Source organism: Leptonychotes weddellii, chromosome 1, assembly GCF_054177405.1.
Source record: "Leptonychotes weddellii isolate Sample4059 chromosome 1, ASM5417740v2, whole genome shotgun sequence".
In the NCBI taxonomy this organism is placed as follows: domain Eukaryota; kingdom Metazoa; phylum Chordata; class Mammalia; order Carnivora; family Phocidae; genus Leptonychotes; species Leptonychotes weddellii.
In genome coordinates, this window is record NC_138369.1 from 131576744 (window position 1) to 131596073 (window position 19330).

At 56.9% G+C, this 19330-nt stretch overlaps 1 protein-coding gene across 1 annotated transcript in view; it reads left to right on the forward strand.

Moving 5' to 3' along the window:
- The window catches only part of ADCY5 (adenylate cyclase 5), a 151262-nt gene extending 132818 nt beyond the window's left edge, over nt 1–18444 (forward strand). Inside the window, exons 13-21 of the mRNA XM_081832762.1 lie at nt 2013–2129; nt 2518–2682; nt 4302–4477; nt 6441–6470; nt 7835–7967; nt 11793–12056; nt 13032–13236; nt 14145–14269; nt 16041–18444. Coding sequence (XP_081688888.1) covers nt 2013–2129; nt 2518–2682; nt 4302–4477; nt 6441–6470; nt 7835–7967; nt 11793–12056; nt 13032–13236; nt 14145–14269; nt 16041–16169 — 1344 coding nt within the window. The 3' untranslated portion in view covers nt 16170–18444. The remainder of the gene's footprint in view (nt 1–2012; nt 2130–2517; nt 2683–4301; nt 4478–6440; nt 6471–7834; nt 7968–11792; nt 12057–13031; nt 13237–14144; nt 14270–16040) is intronic.
- Nucleotides 18445–19330: the final 886 nt, after the last annotated feature.

Here is a 19330-nt window from a genome sequence, read left to right on the forward strand (position 1 = left end):
GCCCAACCTCATTCTTTTCCATGTGGATATCCAGGTGCCTCAGCAACTTCTTTCCGCATTGAATTATCTTGGCAACCTTGTCAAAATCAATTGATCAGAAATGTAAGGGATTATTTCTGGATTCACTCTGTTCCATTGAGTGGAATATCCTAGTGTCTGTGTCTATTAAGCAGGATTTCCATTAAAGCTTATGCTCTCCAAATCACACATAGCTCTCCTTCTACCATATAAATGGGTTTAATCTGAGTGTTCTTTCTTACTCCAAAAGGAAGTGTTTCAGAATAATGCCACAGACTTGATGATACATGAACACAGGTTGGGGGGCGCCCCTGCTGGAATCCAAGGTCTTCACTGGCCCGCATATAGCGTGAGGTTGTCAGGCCTCTACCACTGCTGTGGTGTGTCCTTCCCTGTGGTCCTCTCTTTCCCTCTGCTGAATAGGGAGTGGCCTTGTTGGAAGGCTGGAAGGGGATTTGGGTAGAAAAGATATACTTCCCAGCATGTACACCCAGCTCAAAGCCCAACACCAAAGGGTGAGCCAGGGCACTTACTTGATGGCAAGAACAGTGAAGGGTCTGAGATTTGGTTTCACCCTACTTGCAAGCTAGCAAGTGAGCCTTACTATGTCATGGATGCTGGCAGGAGACATGAGACTCCTGGGTCAGAGACAAAGGACGCTATGACTCCTAGCACAGCAAGCAGCATATTAGTGTCGGCTTCCCAAAGCCCCACGGGGTTAGATGTGATGGGCCCACGTGCATGCTTTGCATATAGTGAGTGGGGGTCACAGCTGGGGAACAGGAGACCAAGGTCCCCATGTGTGCCAGCAGGAAACACTATAGCACACAAGCCAGTCTCCTGCACAGTGGGAACGAGCAGTCACCTAGTGATCACGCGGTGTCCTTTTGCCTGTTTATTGTGTGTGTGACCATCCTGTCACTATCAGAGGAGGGATAAGCCTTGTAGTCTGGTGTACTCAGCCGGAATGTGCACAGATGCTCAGGGCCCCGAGAGTCCTACAGATGGGGAGCCTTTAGAGAAGGGATGTGACTTGCTGAGGGCCACACAGGAAAAGCCATGTCTCGAAATTTCCAGGCTCCCGGTCCAGTGCTTTTTCCACCACCCTCCTCTGCCCTTCTGGGTTTCCATAGGACACCTGGCATTTGTGCAGCAGACCAGCCTCACTGGGAGGCATCGAGGTGGGGGGACAGGGGAAGCCCAAGTCCACCCCTTTGTTTCTCTGTGTCTGCCAACATCTTTTTAAATCTAGGCTGCTTTGGAGATGAGGAGGGCATGATGGACAAAACCAACCGTGTCAGATATGGTGGAGCAGGTCATTTAATTACCAGAACTGCAGTGGGTCTTTGAGTGGCCGTGTAGTTTGTCTAGTTGAAGGAAATGTCGGAAGGGTTAGGTGAGGAAACAGGAGATCAGTGAGAGTCCTGGAATAAAGGTTCACTGAACTCACTTGTCCAGGGCCCCACCCTCCTGCTCACACGCTACTCTGCCCTTTCTCACAAGCCTGTCCCCTCCCTCCAGACCCCAGGTCCCTTCCGAATCCTCAGACCCACAGCTCCCTATTGCCCAGAAGCTCTGACCCTCCCTGGGAAAGTTCTGGGCCCCTCCAGCAGGCTTCCCCACCTGCCATCTCCTGCCTCCCCCCACCCATTGTAATCCTGACCAGCTCAGCATTCACACGGCAGATTCATGTGTTTTCCTCCACTCCGCTGGGGTTAAGAGAGCCTCTTTGCTTCCATCCTGCCTCTCTCTCGTGCAGGCTCCCCAGGCAGATGGGCCTGCTGTGGGTTCTGTGCTCTTGTCGCTGGAGGCAGGGGTGCATGGTGTGAGCCTGGAGTCTTGCACCCTGTGAGGGTGTTCAGGGAGGCCCTGGGGTGAGGCTGGCCAGAGGCAAGGGGGGGGCGGGTTCAACCAGCTCCTTATGGCGCTTGCAGAGTCCCCACTGAATTCTGTTCTCTCTCTCTCTCCTCACCCGCCCCCGTCCCTTGGGGCAGCTCTTCCCGGCCCCCCTGCAGACCCTCTCCAGGAAGATTGTGCGGTCTAAGATGAATAGCACTCTGGTCGGAGTGTTCACCATCACCCTAGTGTTCCTGTCGGCTTTCGTCAACATGGTAGGTGGCTCCACCTCCCAGAACCTTCCCAGACTCTGGAGTTCTCCCTCCCCAGGATTTCTTATTAGGGCTTCACCTCAGGTCTCTGGAATCAGATTTGATTCCTAAAGCCTCTCACATAGACTTTTAGTTCCCTGCTCTCAAGGCTGCGGATCCAGACTCCGAGAAGTCCCCAAGGGAAGTTTGCAAGCCTGCCCCCTCCCCCGGGCAGCCGGGCAGACCTCGTCAGTTCCTCAGCCTCCGCCAGGCTCCTCTCCTGTCCCCGCTCTGTGGCAGGGGGCACCCGAGCCCGGGGTCGGGGGGTGAGGGGATGAGCACCCACTGCCCTGCGGAGACGGGCTGCCCCGGCCTGGCCCCTGCGGCTGACCCTGCCCTCCCCTGCCCCCAGTTCATGTGTAACTCCAGGGACCTGTTCGGCTGCCTGGCGGACGAGCACAACATCAGCGCCAGCCAGGTCAACGCGTGCCACGTGGTGGGGTCGGCCGCCAACTACAGCCTGGGGGACGAGCGGGGCTTCTGCAGCAGCCCGTGGCCCAACTGCAACTTCCCTGAGGTGCTGGCAGGGGGAGGCGTGGGGGGTGGTTCCGGGCGCAGACAGACACTCTCCCACTGCACTCCCCCTCTGCCTTCGGCGGCTCTGAGGGGGTCAGTGGGCTCTCAAGCTCGCAGCCGTCCCAGAGACCTCCCTTCCCGTCTCTCACGCCATGTGTGGGACACCAGTGAACAAGGCCAGCCTTCTCGTAGAACAGTACAACAGCAGGGCTGTCATTTATATAGTGTCGCAGGCACTGTGCCGAGGACTTGACGGCTTCCCTCATTCAGTCCTCAGACACAGTATCTTTTTTATACAGGTGACCCTGGGGCACAGAGAGGGTAAGTAACTTGCCCAGAGTCACACAGCTAATAAGGGATAGAGCCAGAACTCTCACCCAGGTCGTCTGGCTGTAGAATGCTTGGTCTCAGCCTGAGGGCAGAGCTGTTTCTGGACCCTCAGCTTTGGCAGCAGGCCTGCCTCAGGAGAAACGGCCCGAGCTCCTCTGCTGTGGGCCAGAGAGCAGGGAGGGAAGAAAGGAACCCTTTCTGCCATCAAGGTCACCCATTCAAAGTGTACAATTCTGTAGTTTTTAGTATATTCACAGATGTGTGCCACCATCAGCATCCTCATCTAATTAGAACATTTTCATCGCCCCCCTGAAGGAAATCTACCCCTAGGTTCTTGGGTTTAAGAACCATTGCCGAGAATGCTTAGAGAGCGGCATGCATTAAGCGCCTATGGTATGCGAGGTGCTTCATTCACCTTTTTCTTGGGGAGTGGCTTTCGAGTGACCAGCTGAGCCAGCCCAGGGCGTCTACTCCATGCACGGGGCAATCCCCACACCCCAGCTGCCTGGGGGTGAGACCAGAAGGGACTTCCCTAAACTAAATCATATAGGGCCACAGTCCCTCATCTGAAGGCTTCCAGGTCAAATGTATTTTGAATTTTGGAATTTTTCAGAGTTTAAAAGGGTGTTTCACACCCCCAGTGTAGTTTGGGCAGCACCTGATAATGACATACAGTAACATTTCTGCAGCAAAATGTATGCAGAGTCACAAGAAGCAGGACAAAGATGCTAATTAGTAGCACACAGTTGGGGCGGTTTTTGCCACCAAATCAGGTCAGCTCAGGTGTTGCCACCCTATCAGTCATGAAATACTTCGGTTTTCAGAACTTTGGATTTAAAGTTGCAGACCCGGGGCTGGGGCACCTGGGCTCCCCACAGTTCCTGAGGGCACCAGGCCCAAGCCACCAGGTGCTTTCATGTCGTGGAACTGTAGCCGTGAGCCCATGACATAGGAGCTTTTGCAGATGGGGAAACTGGGGCTTCGAAGGGTTGAATAAATGGCCCAAGTCCCACAACCAGTCCATAGTAAATCAGGGGTGAAACTCAGGTCTGCCCGAGCCTGGAGCCCTGCTCTAACCATGGGGTTGTATTGCCAACTGGCCAGACAGCCTGGAGCCCCATCTCCTGGTTCCTACCGGGGCCCTTCACTTTCCCTCGCAAGTTTGCATCAGCAGAAACACCGGCAGAGTGGGCTTCGCCTGCGGCCAGCTCCGACTTGGGGGGGATGCTGGAGGGTGGGCCGGGGGAGGGTGGGGCCGGGCCGCTGAGGCTCGCCAACCTCTCTCCACAGTACTTCACCTACAGTGTGCTGCTCAGCCTGCTGGCCTGCTCCGTGTTCCTGCAGATCAGCTGCATTGGGAAGCTGGTGCTCATGCTGGCCATTGAGCTCACATACGTGCTCATCGTCGAGGTGCCCCGTGTCACACTCTTTGACAATGCTGACCTGCTGGTCACTGCCAACGCCATGTAGGTGGCACTGCCCCCATCCCCCACTGGGTCTGGGGCATTGCAGAGAGGCCAGAAGAGTGGGTGGCTGGGAGACTGGGCCACGGGGGGCTTGCAAGGAGAGTGTTCTGTTGCTCCCCAGCTGACCACCTGGGTAAAGCACCACAGTGTCTTATTTCCCTCTCTCCCTTCCCCAGTATGGGGCGGGGGGGGGGGTGGCCTCGGGGTGACTAGGTCTTGCTGTCGTTCTGTTTCCAGTTTGCTACTCAGTCCTGCCCTCAGGCCTCAGTGAATTGTTCCTCATTTGTTCAGGGCAGCCTCTGATGAGCTGTTTTCACTTAACTCCATCTGCCTGTGGCACCTCAGGCTCAGAGAGGGGTCAAGATTCAACAGAGCTGAATAGCAAGGTCTGTGGGAGCAGAAAAACAGACTTTGTTCTTCTTGAGCTCTGTGTCCTGCCTCGAGCTAGGCACTGGGACATACATTATCCCTTTTCAGCCTCATAGCAACCCAGCGAAGTAGGCAGGGCTGCCACGGATGGTTGGGTAGTTTGTGCACTGCTCAAAGGCTCCTAGTTATGATGGTGAGCCATTAGGTCCCACATCTAGGTAGCAGGCTTGGGAGTTGTACCCCAAGCTATCTAGCTCCCAGTAAAATGGGAATAATATCCGTAGTAGTAAAATGTTCATAAAGTGCCTGATGTCAATGCCCTTCTCTTCCCATCACCCCACTACACACACACACACACACACACACACACACACACCAGGAAGTGCAAAAATGTGACAGGTCTGTGTCCCCTGAGAAAATGCAGCAAACTGTTTTCTCCAAGTTATAAGAAGGGATCCATTCATCCTTCTATCCATCCATCCAAAGATATTTATTGAGGGCCTCCCATGTTCCAGGCACTGAGCCAGTGGCGGAACAGTCATGGATAAAACAGGCCATAACTCTGGTGTCAGATATGTCACTTTCTGGTGAAGAGAGTGTCACCTGAGCAGAAGAAGGGGTAATGAAGGATCTACGGCTTAAGGCCGGCCTTCCCGGTGGCTGCGCAGTGCTGTGGGCAGACAGCCGGGACACCCAGTAGCCCCAGGAGCGGGGCAGCCTGCAGTCCTGTGAGGACCAGGAGAGGGAGGAGGTCCAGGCCTTTCTACTCCCCGATCAGGGCAGGAGCTGGGAGCTTTGCCTCCTTTTCTTACGTGCTCCTTCCCCGACCCCCAGCTTCTCCTCTCCTCCCGCCGGAGCAGCAGTAGAGAACGGAGATAATTTCTGGTTTCGGAGACCCTGGCTTGGCCCTAGGGCAGCACTGTCCAATAGATAAATAATGCAAGCGACGTATGTCATTTAAAATTTTCTAGTAGCTGTATTAAAAAGGCAAAACATGTATTTTAATCTTTGTATTTAACCAATATATTCAAAATATTATTTCAATTGTCAATATAAAATTATTAATGAAACATATTACATTTTTTCCCACGATAATTCTTCAAAACCTAGTATCTATCTTACACTTCCGGGACATTTTAACTTGCACTAGCCACATGTGAAGGCTCAGGAGCCCCACATGGCTGTGGCAACCACACCGGACAGCACAGGGGTAGTGTTTCTCCTCCTCTGGATGCAGCAAAGGGCTGGGGTGGGAGGTGGGCTGGCTTCTGCCCAGGTGGATGTGCTGGGGGCCCCCAGGGTCCCAGGTAAGGGCTGGTGATTTGTGGTCATGGTGACCAGACGCCAGTTGGGGCTGGGCTTTCTGCAAGCCTCCCATCCTGAAAATATCCCTGGATCCCGAGGGGTGCTGGGGGTGGGGGATGAAGGAGCAACAGTAGCGGGGGCGCTAGGAGTGGGCGTGGGGTGGCAGGGCTAGGAGTGGGGGGCATGGCAGTGCGAGGGGGGCAGAGCAGGGTAGGGGAGCGCAGCGGGCATGGAGACTGCCCATGCAGAAGAGCAGCCCCAAACAGCCCTCCCCGCTTCCTGTTCACAGAGACTTCAACAACAACGGGACCTCCCAGTGGTGAGTGGATACTCTCCAATTTGATACAGCCGCTCCCTCCCCTTGGCCTGGTGCAGCCAGAGGCCAGCCGCCCTGGGCCCAGCAGAGAAAGCAGTGGTGCCCGGCGGGGAGGGGGCCTTGGCGGCAAGGTGGGCAGTGAAGGAGGAGGCTGGAGGGGGCCAGGAAGCCCTTTCCTCACTGGGTACCAAGGGGGCCTCATTGGGTAGATGCCCTTCTTTTCTCGTATGATTCCCACCACCCCAAGATGACCTACAGACTCAGTAGCTGGGTCATCAGGACCTGCAGGCCATTCCACAGGCCTCATCTAAAACATGTGGCCTCAAGCTCTTCCCCAGGGGCATGTGTGAGATCCCAGGCACCAGAGAACGGGAATGGTGACCTCACCCTCCTGCCCCCTGCCCCCGCTGCGGAAGAAAGGAGCCAAGGCAAGGCCTGTGGGGTTTGTAGCGTAAGCCCTGCACTGGGCTCCTGCTGGGCAGGGAGTCTGCAGAGTTCAAGGTTTGGGCTCTTTGCTGGGACAGGGAGCAGGGTTTGGGATAGCTGCTTGGTTTTGTGTGGGCTTTTTGTTTGGGTTTTTTTTTTTTTGAAACAGCATGTGCACATGCGTGCATGTGGCAGGGGAGGGACGGGGGAGAGGAAGAGAGAATCTTAAGCGGACGCCACACCCAGCTTGGAGCCTGACATGGGGCTCAGTCTCCCGACCCTGAGATCGTGACCTGAGCCGAAATCAAGAGTCAGCCGTTTAACCAACTGAGCCACCCAGGCGCCCCAGGATAGCTGCTTTTATTAAGAGTATTTATTAATAATGTTATTAGGAATGTAATTAGCCATTATTAGCTACCAGTTTTGGAGTTCCTACTGTTTGTCAGATGCTATACAAGGAATTTTGTATACAGCATCTTTAATTCTTAAAGTGTGGGTGTCGTTATCCCATTTTACAGATTAGGAAACTAAGGTTCAGAAAGGTTAAGAGACTTGCCCAAAGCCCAGAGCTGGTCAGTATGGCCTGCCTGGCTCCCTTGTTACTGTGCCCACGGCCCCTATCTTGTCCACTGGGAGAGACCTGGGATGTACATACTGCCTTTTACAAGCGCCTCATTGATCCCCTGATGTGACCAGAGAGAAGTTTCCCAGTGATGGGGAAGAGGGGGGCATCAGGAGAGGAGTCATGGCTGCTGAGCTGCTCGTGGGAGCAGGGGCTGCGATGGGGCTGCCAACCAAGAAGGCTTCCTGGAGAAGGCCCTACCTCAGGCAAAACTTGAGCAGGAGGGTGAAGAGAAGGGGGAGCAGTAGCAGGAGGCAAAAGGCCTGAGGGGGCCTCGGAGCCTGCCATGAAGTGCCAAGGCATCTACCTCCCCCCGCAGCCCTGAGCACGCGACCAAGGTGGCACTGAAGGTGGTGACACCCATCATCATCTCCGTCTTTGTGCTGGCCCTATACCTGCATGCCCAGCAAGTGGAGTCCACCGCCCGCCTGGACTTCCTCTGGAAACTGCAGGTGGGTGGCCTTGGGGCTGGGGTGGGGAGGCACCCAGACCTCACAGCACTTTGTGAGTGAAAAAGTTTGTCACCTGGGCTGGCTGGGCCCTAGTTCTGCACTGATGGGGCACCCTGCTCAGGCCACAGCCCAATTACCCAGTGCTCCATGTCCCAGCAGGTCTGCTCCCTGCTTTTGGGAGCCCAGACACAGAATCCCAGAGCTTATGCCAAACAAACCCACCCTTGACAGTGCTGGGACTTCGGTGGGTCCCAAATATCGACCAGGCATTACTGTGTGCGTCCAGAGGCAGGGACGGGGGCTAGGCATGGCCAGCTCCGGTTTGTGGTGTGGGCAGCAAGGAGTCAGGAGGGTGGGGAGGAAAGAGTGGCAGGAGGTGAGGAGTATGGGGAGCGCAGGCGCCGTGTCATGGAGGCCGCAGTGCGGGAGCTGGCCCACCAGGCTGCTGAGCAGGGCTTGATGTGACCAGAAGTGGCTCTTCCAGGGGAGAATGGACGGAAGGGGCATCAAAGACCCATCGACAGGAAGCCTAAGCAGGTGGATGTGCCCCGGCCCTGGGGAGAGGTGGCCCAGGCAGGGGCAGAGGCAGTGGGGTGCTGGGAGCCCCGCACTCCACCCTCCAGGCTTTGTGCCCTGTGTCCCGATAGTGTCCACCTGGAAGAGGAGATGCCCCTGGGCCACACGCAGGATAATGCTCCAGGTGCTAGCAGGAGACTGAGTTGCTCCTTACCTGCTAGATGGCTTCAGAAGGTCTGGGGAGGGCACCCAAGGGCATTCATGGTGAGAAAGCCGTCTTCCCTGTGGGCAGCCTCAGACCGGTTATTCCAGCCCAGCCTCTTTGCCTCACCTGGCCTGGCCTCTATCTCCAGACCCCTTCTCCAGCTCACCTGCAACTCACTTAGGCCTCCTCCATCCTCAGCTTCTTACTAACACTGAGATTCAAGTCTTCAGGCTGGGGCAGGAGGTCCTGAGTTTTTGTTAAAGATGGGGGCATCCAGTTGCCCCTGTTGCTGGATGTCTTGCATGAGGTTGACTGAGGTCCCCACTGAGCAGATGCCCTGAGGTTGGAGGGAACCTGTTTTGCATGTGGAAGGCCCCTGGTCAGCCCTGGCTTGGGAGGGACCTGGGAGATATCCAGTGTGAGGCTCTACCTTCTTGGCTCAGACTGCTGCCTCCCTGCCTTCTCTTGGCTCTCTCACACCCCTCTCCTCTGGGGAAGCTCCCCGGAGGTGCCAGCTCTCCTAGGGGCTGACCAGGCTCCGTGGGCTCTAGGGCTGATGTCCCTCCACTTCTCTGCACACACACACCCCACCTCCCACATGAGCTCTGAGGAGGTCCCCTGCGCCCTAGACTGTTGCTGTTGTGCAAGTCAGTTGTGTTGCAGAGATCTCTAGAAAGGGGTGGAAGCAAGGGAAGGGTGAGCCTGCCACTCAGCCTGCCTGTGACCTGCTGCCCTGTCACCCCCGCCCCTGTCTTTGTCTAGCTCCTGAGTGCCCAGGGTCAAAGTGAAGCTGCCTGCCAGGGCTGAGCCGAGCAGCCTGAGGCTTCCTCACAACCCCACCCCAGTGCCCAGGCAACAGCAGCTCCTCTCCCACTTTGAAAACGATTAAGAAGGCCTGTGCACAGATGTGTGGGGGTGGGGCGGTGAGCATGTCTACCTGCCAGGTGTGTTGGCCTCTCTCCACTGAACCCCTGCAACAGGCTTAGGATGCTTATACATCCCTCCATCTCCCGTCCTCCTCCAGGACTTTTGGGAGGGGGGAATAACATACCAATAAGCAAAAACTTGAACACAGGCTCTTGGGATGGGTGAGTGATAATCTGTTGCCCCACCCCTAGACTAACCCAGAAGCCAGTTTTGCTGTTGGATCTTTGGTCCTGGTGGGTGGGTGTGGTGCTGACAGGGAGGTGGGGAAGCCCGAGGTCCTTAGCGTCCCTGAAGCATCTGCATGAGGCATCAAGTCTGCTCCTGGCCAAACCCGTGGGTCTCCGTTCTTGGGAGAGCCCACTCCCGTCCCTCTCCCACAGCACTGACCTTATTGGGCTCAGCAGGGGGGCTGTGGCCCCTGAGTCTTCCTGCCTGGCCAGAGCCCAGTCCTAGAAACAGCTGGTTGTGTTGGGAGCTGCCCAACATCATGTCTCAGGGCAGAGTTGTCCCGATGTGGCAGGAGTTCCTGGGCAGGACTTGGTCTGTGTTCCCAGCAGTTGCCGTGCTCCCAGCGTCCCAACCCTAGCCTCCACCACCACCTGCCTGCCACTGGGCGGATGCGCTAGGGGAGGGCATGTGTTAGGTTTCTGCCACCTGCTGGGCTGATCAAAGGAGCTGCAGGGCCCCTGGGTGCCCAGGCACGGGGTCTCAGCGGGCAGGACTGTAGGTGGCCAGCGCACTTGCAGAGGCAGATGCACCAGCTGGGGCTCCTCCAGGGCGCAGCCCTCCAGAAGCACAGAGATTCCCACTCCAGGTGCTCTGGCACCTCTTTCAGAGCTAGGAGCAGGTGGCCGCGTTTAGGAGTCTCACCTTACCGGGGCCGGAAGGTAGCATATGCCCACTGGGCCCACCTGGCATCCAGGAACTTCCTTAGGCGTGACCCCCATTCTCGAGGCCGTTTCCAGTTGCTCTAGGCGTAATGGGTCCTCTCACTTCAGGTGCAAGGCTAGGCCAGGTCTCTGAGCCTTGGGGTCCCTGCTGGACCCAGGTCCTGTGGCCTTGGCTGGGTGTGCCAGCAGTTTCCCCACGAGCAGCCACCACCTGCCGGGAGCACCAGGGACGTAGTCCCGGCCCTCGCGGAGATCCTTGGTGCGGCCAGGGACGTAGTCATGGCCCTCGAGGAGATCCTTGGTGCAGCCAAATAGAAAGGCCTCCACATTTAATTAGAGAAGGCCCAAGCAGGCTGGCTGGATCTTTTCAACGGCCCTGCTGATGATCCTTTACCTGCCTGTTTTACCAACGTGGTCACTCCCCGTTAGAGGGGCCATTTTGTTTGTCGTCGAGGGGGAAGAAGCCAGCAGACTGCACTCTGTCCCTCCTGTGTCACATGGCTCCTTGCACACCTTAGTGCAGGACTATCTTTGTGTTCCAGCCTGCAGGCCACTGTTGGCCTCTTGATTCGAGGGCTCTGCACTGTCCCTCGTGAGTGACCACAGACCTCAATTTCCCAGACCCAGGACCCAAACTGGGGGAGAACCAAAGTCACTGGTGGTGTCCCCATCCCGCCCCAGGGAGCACTTTGGGGCATCTGCACCTCCTGGCTTTGGGATGTGTGCATGATAATCCATTGCCCCACTCCTAAACTAATCCAGAAGCCAGTTTTGGCTACATTCCCACACCCCAGTGGGAATGTAGGGCCTGGGGTGAAGGATGATGGAGCTGGGCTGGGGCTGTGCTGGAACTGGGGAGAGTGGGCAGGGCTTTAGGACGTTTTCCCGTGAAGTCAGTCTGTTAAAGTCATCAAACTGCATTTCCTGATGCGAAGAGGAAAATGGACACTTGAGGAGCGCTTGGTAGCTGGAGGGCCATTGGTGGGGGATGTGTGGTTTTGGACCATCCCTGTAACCCCGTGCCTCGGTCTAGCATTGGGCAGACAGGGTGCTTTCAGCCTGTCCTCCAGGAGGTTTCCAGTCGGGGGCTCCCTCCTTCGGGGCCCGCGCCCTCCGGTGCGTCACATTCTGAGGGGCAGGCAGGGCAGAGGCGGAGGCATACACGTCTCTCCCTTTTCTCATGGTCGGAGCGCTAGCTGCTCCCTGCGGAGAGCCGCAGGTGGGGACGGGGGGACGGGGGTGCGGGGGGCAGAAAGCCCCTCCCGCTGACCGGGCGCCGCGTCCTAGGCCACAGAGGAGAAGGAGGAGATGGAGGAGCTGCAGGCCTACAACCGGCGGCTGCTGCACAACATCCTGCCCAAGGACGTGGCCGCCCATTTCCTGGCCCGTGAGCGACGCAACGACGAGCTCTACTACCAGTCGTGCGAGTGCGTGGCCGTCATGTTCGCCTCCATCGCCAACTTTTCCGAGTTCTACGTGGAGCTGGAGGCCAACAATGAGGGCGTCGAGTGCCTGCGACTGCTCAACGAGATCATCGCTGACTTTGATGAGGTGCGGCCAGCGGGGAGCTTGGGCCCCTGGAGCGGGAGGGACGCCAGGGCACCTGAGGGCAGGCCCCTTGCCTGCATTTCCTCCCCTAGCCTGTTACAAAGGAGGAAGCAGGCACACAGATGGGGCTTAGCTCATGGGCAGTAGGTGGCAGGGTGGGCATCAGCCCAGGCCGCTGGGATGGCAAGTCTCTGCGCCCTAGCTGCCCCCTTGAGACCCTGCGCGGCCGTCTCGCCAGTCCTCCCCATTCGCTGCCGCCCCTCTCGTGCCACCTAAGGCTGGGCAGGCCCCAGGGTGGGGCCCAGCTTTTGTGAGAGTCCAAGGAAGGAGGGACTCCCAGGCTAAGGGAGGAGGAAGGACAAAGATGCAAAGCCCTGAACAGCAGGGGCAGAAATACAAACATGCACCCTCGCCAAGTCCCCAGTGTGTGCCAGGCACTGGGTACACTGTGCCCAATAGGCATTTCGACCCTGGGAGCTCACCGAGTGAGGAGTGTGAGGGGGTCAACCCCAGTGGGAATGTAGGGCCTGGGGTGAAGGATGATGGAGCTGGGCTGGGGCTGTGCTGGAAGCAGCCCATGAGGCTCCTGGGGCAGGGGGTAACTGAAGTTGGCTGAAATGGGTCTGGGCAGGCTTCTGGCTGGCGGGGCCTGGAGACAGAAGAAGGGGGTCCCTGGGAGGGATGGGGATGTGAGCCAGAGAAGGGGGGAGATGGCCACCAGCCCCTATTGGGGACAAGGGGCTCTGAAGTGACTAGAGAGCTGGCCCAGGGCTCTGGGTGCAGGGCGGAGGGTAGCACCCAGCCACCACACATGGGTGAGTACTGGAGGCGGCCTGCTCTGTCTTGCACCGAGTTGGCGTGCAGATGGGCCCCCTGTGTGAACAAGGGGGGGCATATGGGGCCATGCTGCCACCCTTCCCTGTAGACCTCAGTGCCCCAGCCTTGGTGGAGACCCAGATTTGGCCTCCTTCCATCCAGATCATCAGCGAGGATCGGTTCAGGCAGCTGGAAAAGATCAAGACCATTGGCAGCACCTACATGGCCGCCTCAGGCCTCAACGATTCTACATATGACAAGGTGGGCAAGACCCACATCAAAGCCCTGGCCGACTTTGCCATGAAGCTCATGGATCAAATGAAGTACATCAATGAACACTCCTTCAACAACTTCCAGATGAAGATCGGTGAGCTTGGCTTCCGACCAGTCGGGCCTGGGAATAGCAGGTGGGGTGAAAAGCTCCATGTGGCTTGGCAGGACCGAAGAGGAGGGCTGTGGAGGACAGTGTCTTATGGATGGACAAAACTGCTATTTGGGAGATTCTGTAGTGTGTGTGGTCCCACGTCTCACACAACAGTGAGGCTTCATGCAGCCCCCTGTGAGAGAGACCATTTCTGTGCTAAGAGGGAGCACCCAGGGGCGTGCAGACGTGGCAGAGAATGTCTAGACGATGTCAGTTGAGCCAGGTGTGTTGGGGAAGGCTCTTGCCTGGAGCGGAGGGGAAGCAGCAGAGCGAAAGTGGAGTGGCAGGGTGATCGGGGTTGGTGTGGGTAAGACTGGGACGGTAGATAGACTAGAGCAGATGTGCCAGGAGCGAGACAGGGAGCCCGCGTGGAGGGCAGCAGCCTTGCTTCCTGGAGCTGGGTCACGGCGACATCCCTGCGCTAGCTCAGACAGACACCCAGGACAGAGAGGAGACTGTGAGCTAGGAGCTAGGTTCTGAGAAAAAGAATGGCGGTGCCCCTGATAGAAACAGAGGAGGTAGGAGGAAGAAAGTCTGAACTGACAGTGCAAACTTAAATGCCACTGAGAGGGGTGGTTAAGGAAAGGCAACTGGATGATGCTGCAGGTCACTGGACACTTGAAGAGGGCGGTCCTGGTGATGGACTGCAGGAGCGGCCAAGTACTCAGGAGCAGTGCTGTGTGAACGCACCTCTGTGGTCTGGGTTAGCGGGCATTTGATGGCAGCAGCGGAGTGGGAGCCGCAGGGCTAAGCATGGCCTCAGGCCCAGAGGACCTTGAGCGTCAGGGAGGAATGATAGGGTGAGCGCTGGTCTGAGCCCTGACGAACGTGCTGACGTCTGTCCCCTACAGGGCTCAACATCGGCCCCGTGGTGGCCGGGGTGATCGGGGCTCGCAAGCCTCAGTACGACATCTGGGGCAACACGGTGAACGTGGCCAGCCGCATGGACAGCACCGGTGTGCCTGACCGCATCCAGGTGAGTGCCAGCGCATCCACCGCCCACCTCACCCACATGGCCGGGGGGGGGGGCTCTGTCTGACGCTGCATGGGCTTGGGGGCAGGCCGCCCACAGTTCCCAGCCAGAATTTCTGCAGCCAAATTTGAAGGTGGTTGTGTCTCCGTCTTGGGAGCTCGGAAAACACAATTGTGTTTCAAGCCCTCAGGACCTTGGACAGATCTTCACTCCTGTGCCAAGCCCTCTACTGGCCACAGAAGGAAAGGGGGGCGTCTAGGCGGGAGCCACCGCCGATGCTAAGCCAGGAGTGCTCATGCCACAACCCACACATACAAGGGGACACAAAGATGGCTGCAGGGAGCAAGGTCTTGCCTAATGGAGCACTCGGGGCCTGGTTCAGGAGAACTAGGCAAGGCCACTCGTCCCCCTGGGATGGTACCCCCAGCAGCCAAGGGGGCTGGCCAGAGACCCAGAGACTTTGGCTCCTCTCTATCCTTTGCAAGCTGGCTCTTGTGATGCCCAGGCCTGCCTCTCTTCAGCTGCTTTTTCTCAGGCCTTCCTCGATTTCCTCTGCTCCAATCTGACAACAGCGAGGCCCTGGACGGGGCTCTCTTCCTGTACCCTCCACCCCCCCAGTGCCCCATGAGGCCGTGGGTAGGTCACTTAGTTTTCCTGGCCTCCATTTTCCCAAGTTTGAACTGTGCTCTCTTTACGGCCCTCTGCTCGCACTGACACTGCTTAAATGTCCCTTAAATTCTCTCTCCTGCGGGACCTCTGAACAAAGGGTCAGCCCAAAGCATTGCCCTGGCCAGATCAGCCAGGCCTGGCTGGCGTGCCGATGCTGTCGGAGGGACCGACCAAATGGCTTTCTTGTGCCAAGAGGAGAAGGGACAGCAAGATAGGAGATGGGGGGAGAGGCACGTGTGTGCAGAGCTTCTGGCCCCACCCACAGACAAGTGAAGGACTCTGTGCAACCACACAGTGGCCTGGCACCTCACCTTCGCATAGGGCATTCCCTTGATCACACAGCAGGGTCACCTTCCCGCAGCCCAGCCAGAGATTCACGGCCTGCCAGCCAGGCGGGGCCAGGATCCTCAGCAGGGGTGTTGCGGGGTGTGCTCAGATAGCTGTTGGGTCACCTCGCGAGACGCGCGCTTGTATTGCTGCTCCGGTCAGCCTGCTTTCTCCTCCGCCCGGCAAGAGTGCAGTGATGACTGGAGCCACCGGTGGGGTCCCCTCTCTGTTCCAAAAGCTACAGCAGATGGGCAGTCGGACGCAGACCTGAGTCCAGGCTCTGCCATTTGTAGCGACGTAACCTCAGGGAAGGGACTTAGGTTGTCTGAGCCTGAGATAAAAGCGCTTTCCTCACAGATTAAATGAGAGAAGCAGTGGCTCCCAACCTACCTGCCGTGGAGTGAGACTTGAGTGAGCACACTGGTCGCGTGCTCGGTCTCGATGGCAGCAGGGTCAGATTGCTATGGACGCGCCCAAGCACTTCCGCCCAGCTTCTGCGCTTCTCAGTGGGGACAGGGACGGGCAGTTCAGGGGCCATGAGCCACACTTTGAGCAGCAGAATAGCACAGGTGAGTGGCTGGCCACACTGCCTGGCACGGAGTAGGTGCTGCCACTCTTCCGGTTGCCAGCAGGCAGTACGAGCGGCTCTCAGTCCCTGGGAGCCCCTGCCCGGGAGGTGCTGCCCACCGTCTGTGGTGGGGACAGTCAGGCAGAGCCACCGGTCAGTGGACTCACGGCTTAACCATGACCTATCCTTTCTCCTCCGTTGCCTCCTCAGGTCACCACGGACATGTACCAGGTGCTGGCTGCCAACACATACCAGCTGGAGTGCAGGGGTGTGGTCAAGGTCAAGGGCAAAGGCGAGATGATGACCTACTTCCTCAACGGGGGGCCCCCGCTCAGTTAGCAGCTGCCACCTGGTGATGCCAGGCAGCCTGGCCTCCAGAGAAACGGAAATGGCTTCTTTGGGTGCCAGTGGGCCGGTGGAAGCCTGCGCTCTAGCCCACGTGGCTGCACCGGTGAGATTTTCCACTTTGACTCCAGAAGCAGCTTCTGCCTTTGTGGGCAGGCAGCCGCCTCCGTCCCAGGCCCCGGGGTGCCAGGGTCCTGCAAGCGCCAAGCTGACCAAAGATGTTTCCTCCGTAGAAGACTCCACTAGGCGTGATCTGAATCTCGAGTTTTCTAACGGGCGCTGCTGCTGCATGGGTAGAAAGGGGCTGCCGGAGCTCTTACGGTGCGGGGCAGCCCGGCGTGTGACGACAGGGCTGAGGGGGAGGCCTCGGCCTGGGGCGGGTGGGATAAGGCGCGACTCCAGCCCCCAGGAACCTAGGGGCCTCGGGGGTCCGCTTTCCCGTGTGAGCCTTTCAACTGCCGACAGAGACCACGGCCCCTGCCCCATGGAGGGGCTTTCTGGCAGGAGGGCGGGCTGTGGATGGACTTCGGTCTTCTCCACAGTCCTCCTCCCGCACCTCTTCGAGGGGAACAGAGTGAATTGCGAAGGGGAGGCGAGAGGACTCGAGGCAAGGAGGGGTGGTTCTGAGAAAAAGAATATTTATTAAATAAAACAACTTTCTGTGCCCTTTAGACTATGCTAGTTGTATGCGTATGAGAGACCCACAAGCAAACGAAGATGCCACTGGGGTGGGAGGGCGGGGATCCCAACGTGTCTTTTTTGTATTTTTTATTTTTTATTATTGAAATCCTTGGAGATCTAACAAATATACTGAATTCTATATTTTGTAAATGATATTAGAAAACAGCTGTGCCCAGCATTTGTACTGTACGTATGTCAGCGTGTGGACTGGTGTAGGTGTGTGTGCGCTTAGGCTGTGGAACTGGTCACATACAGGATGCCTGGTGCCCTCACCGCGGACGAGGCAGTTTGGGCTTTTCCCAGGTCCAGCCAGAGCAGCAGCATGTGTCCTTTTGGGGTGCCCTACATTCAGATTAAGTGGGAAGATGCACGCATACATTACCCCATCTCTCTAACACATCACTTCCCTTCAGTTAAATGCAAGTGGATAATAAAACAAAAAGCTGTTTTCCCATCTCAGGCCCCGCTGGAGCCTGCGGCAAACCACTGTCCCCTCCTCCGTTCCCTGAGACGTCAGCCATTTGCTGCCTGCAGAGACGCAGCCCTGAGCGCTCAGGGACGGCCACGGGCGCTCAGCTGCTGTGGGGGTGGTAGGAAGCCTTACCTGCCTGCCTTGCTCGGCTGGCTACTGTGCAGGTGGCTCTCCCAGAGATAAGGCCTCAGACTTGGGGTAACAGTGCAGCCCTCAGGTTCAGGGAGGGTGGTGGCTTTGCTCTCCATCTGCAGACCAGACAGAGAAAAGGGGGAGAGCCCAGCTTCAACGTCCAAAGGGCAAAGCTAGCAGAAATTTTGTTTTGTCTGGTTTTTGTTTGTTTTGGGGGGAGGGGGCAGTTAAATATACAGGAAAAAATTATTTCTTATACCCTACAAGGGTATAAAATGGAAATAGGCATGAAAGTGAAAAACGATCATCACAGAGATATATTCAAACAGAATCCTTGGGTTCTGTGCCCAGATCTTTCTGTTGCTTCTCAGGGCAGAATTCTTCTCACCTCCAACATGAGCCTGAAGGAGGGGGGGCGCAGCTATATACCAGCTGCGAGATGTTACTTTGATGCCGCCCTGCACCGCCTCTCACTGCACCCTAGCGCCGGCCTCCCCGTTCCACACACCATCTCTCACCCCAGCTTGAGCACCTCTCTGAGAAGCAAAGCTTACAGACCTAAAACTGCCAGCCCAAGTCTGTCCATGCTTCTGCTGCTCTATCCTTTGAGTTCTGCATCGCCCCCCCTTTGCATCTGTTGGGCGGGCTGGCTTTCTCCATGGTGGTGTTCTCAAGTCCCCTGCCCCTCCATAGTGCCTGCCAGTGGTGCCGGGTGTTAATTTTGCTTCCAACCTGAGTAACGTATGTGTGCTGAGTTCCTCCGGTGGTCCCCCCGTTGGTTACGGTCTCCTCGGCCTCTTGGGGGCCCATCCCTCCTATCTCAGCAGTGACTGGTGACACCGTGCAGTGCTAGCTCTTCATTCCCTCCAAGGGTGTGCACTCTTTTTATTCCTGCTCTTGCAAAAACAGATACGATTATGATTTCCCATGGAAATTTAAAAAGTCTATTTAAATAATTTAACTATTAAACACTTTCACTGGTAACGTGTCCTGGTCTGATTTGCGGCTTGGGCCATGGGCCTGGTTCCAGTTCAAAGAATAGTGCACTTGGCCCTTGGTGGGGCACTGGGGAGGGAGCCCCAGAAGGCAGAGCCCCACTCTGGGTGGGGAACGGTACACTGCTACGGAGAGAATGTTGGCTAAGGACTGCGGTCATTGTGGCAATCAGGTGAGAGGATGTTCGTGTTCTTGGCAAGAGGTAGTTCACTGGACTGAGGAGCGGGTACCAGGATGCAGGAGGCTGAGGAATGAGGAGAGACCCCAGGAGTGAAAGGGGACAAGGGATCAAGGATGGTACCAGGAAAGATCCAGGGATGAGAAGAGGATGTTTTAAAACAGGTGAGCCAACCTGGTTTCTATGCTAAGGGGGGAAAGAAAGTAGAAAAGACAAGGACACCGATCCCGGAAGGGACCCAAGTAGCAGGGAGAGGAGAGATGCTGGCTGGAGGCATACTGATTTGACCTGGATAGCTAATAACCATGGCTACCATCTACTGGACACTCTGTGTGGCAGACACCGGGATAAGCACCATACAAACTTTATCTCCTTTGTTCCTCCTGGCCACCACATGTCACTGATGAACACACAGAGATTGAATTATTTGCCTGACTCACACAACTGGTAATTAAGAGATGAGATTCAAAGCAGGCCTGTCTGCTAAGCTCATGCAGGTAACTTCGTGAGTTGTCCTCCGGGCCCCAGGACGACTCTTACCTCGCTCGACGAAAGGAAAGGTGGTAGGAAAACAGTGCCTGCCTGCCACACCCATCAAATGCAGGGTTCTATTTGGGTTCAGGAAATAAGACCAGGGCGCTTGGTGACGTGAAAATGAAGGAGCCAGGGAAAAAGACTTCACTGGGTTCATTGCAA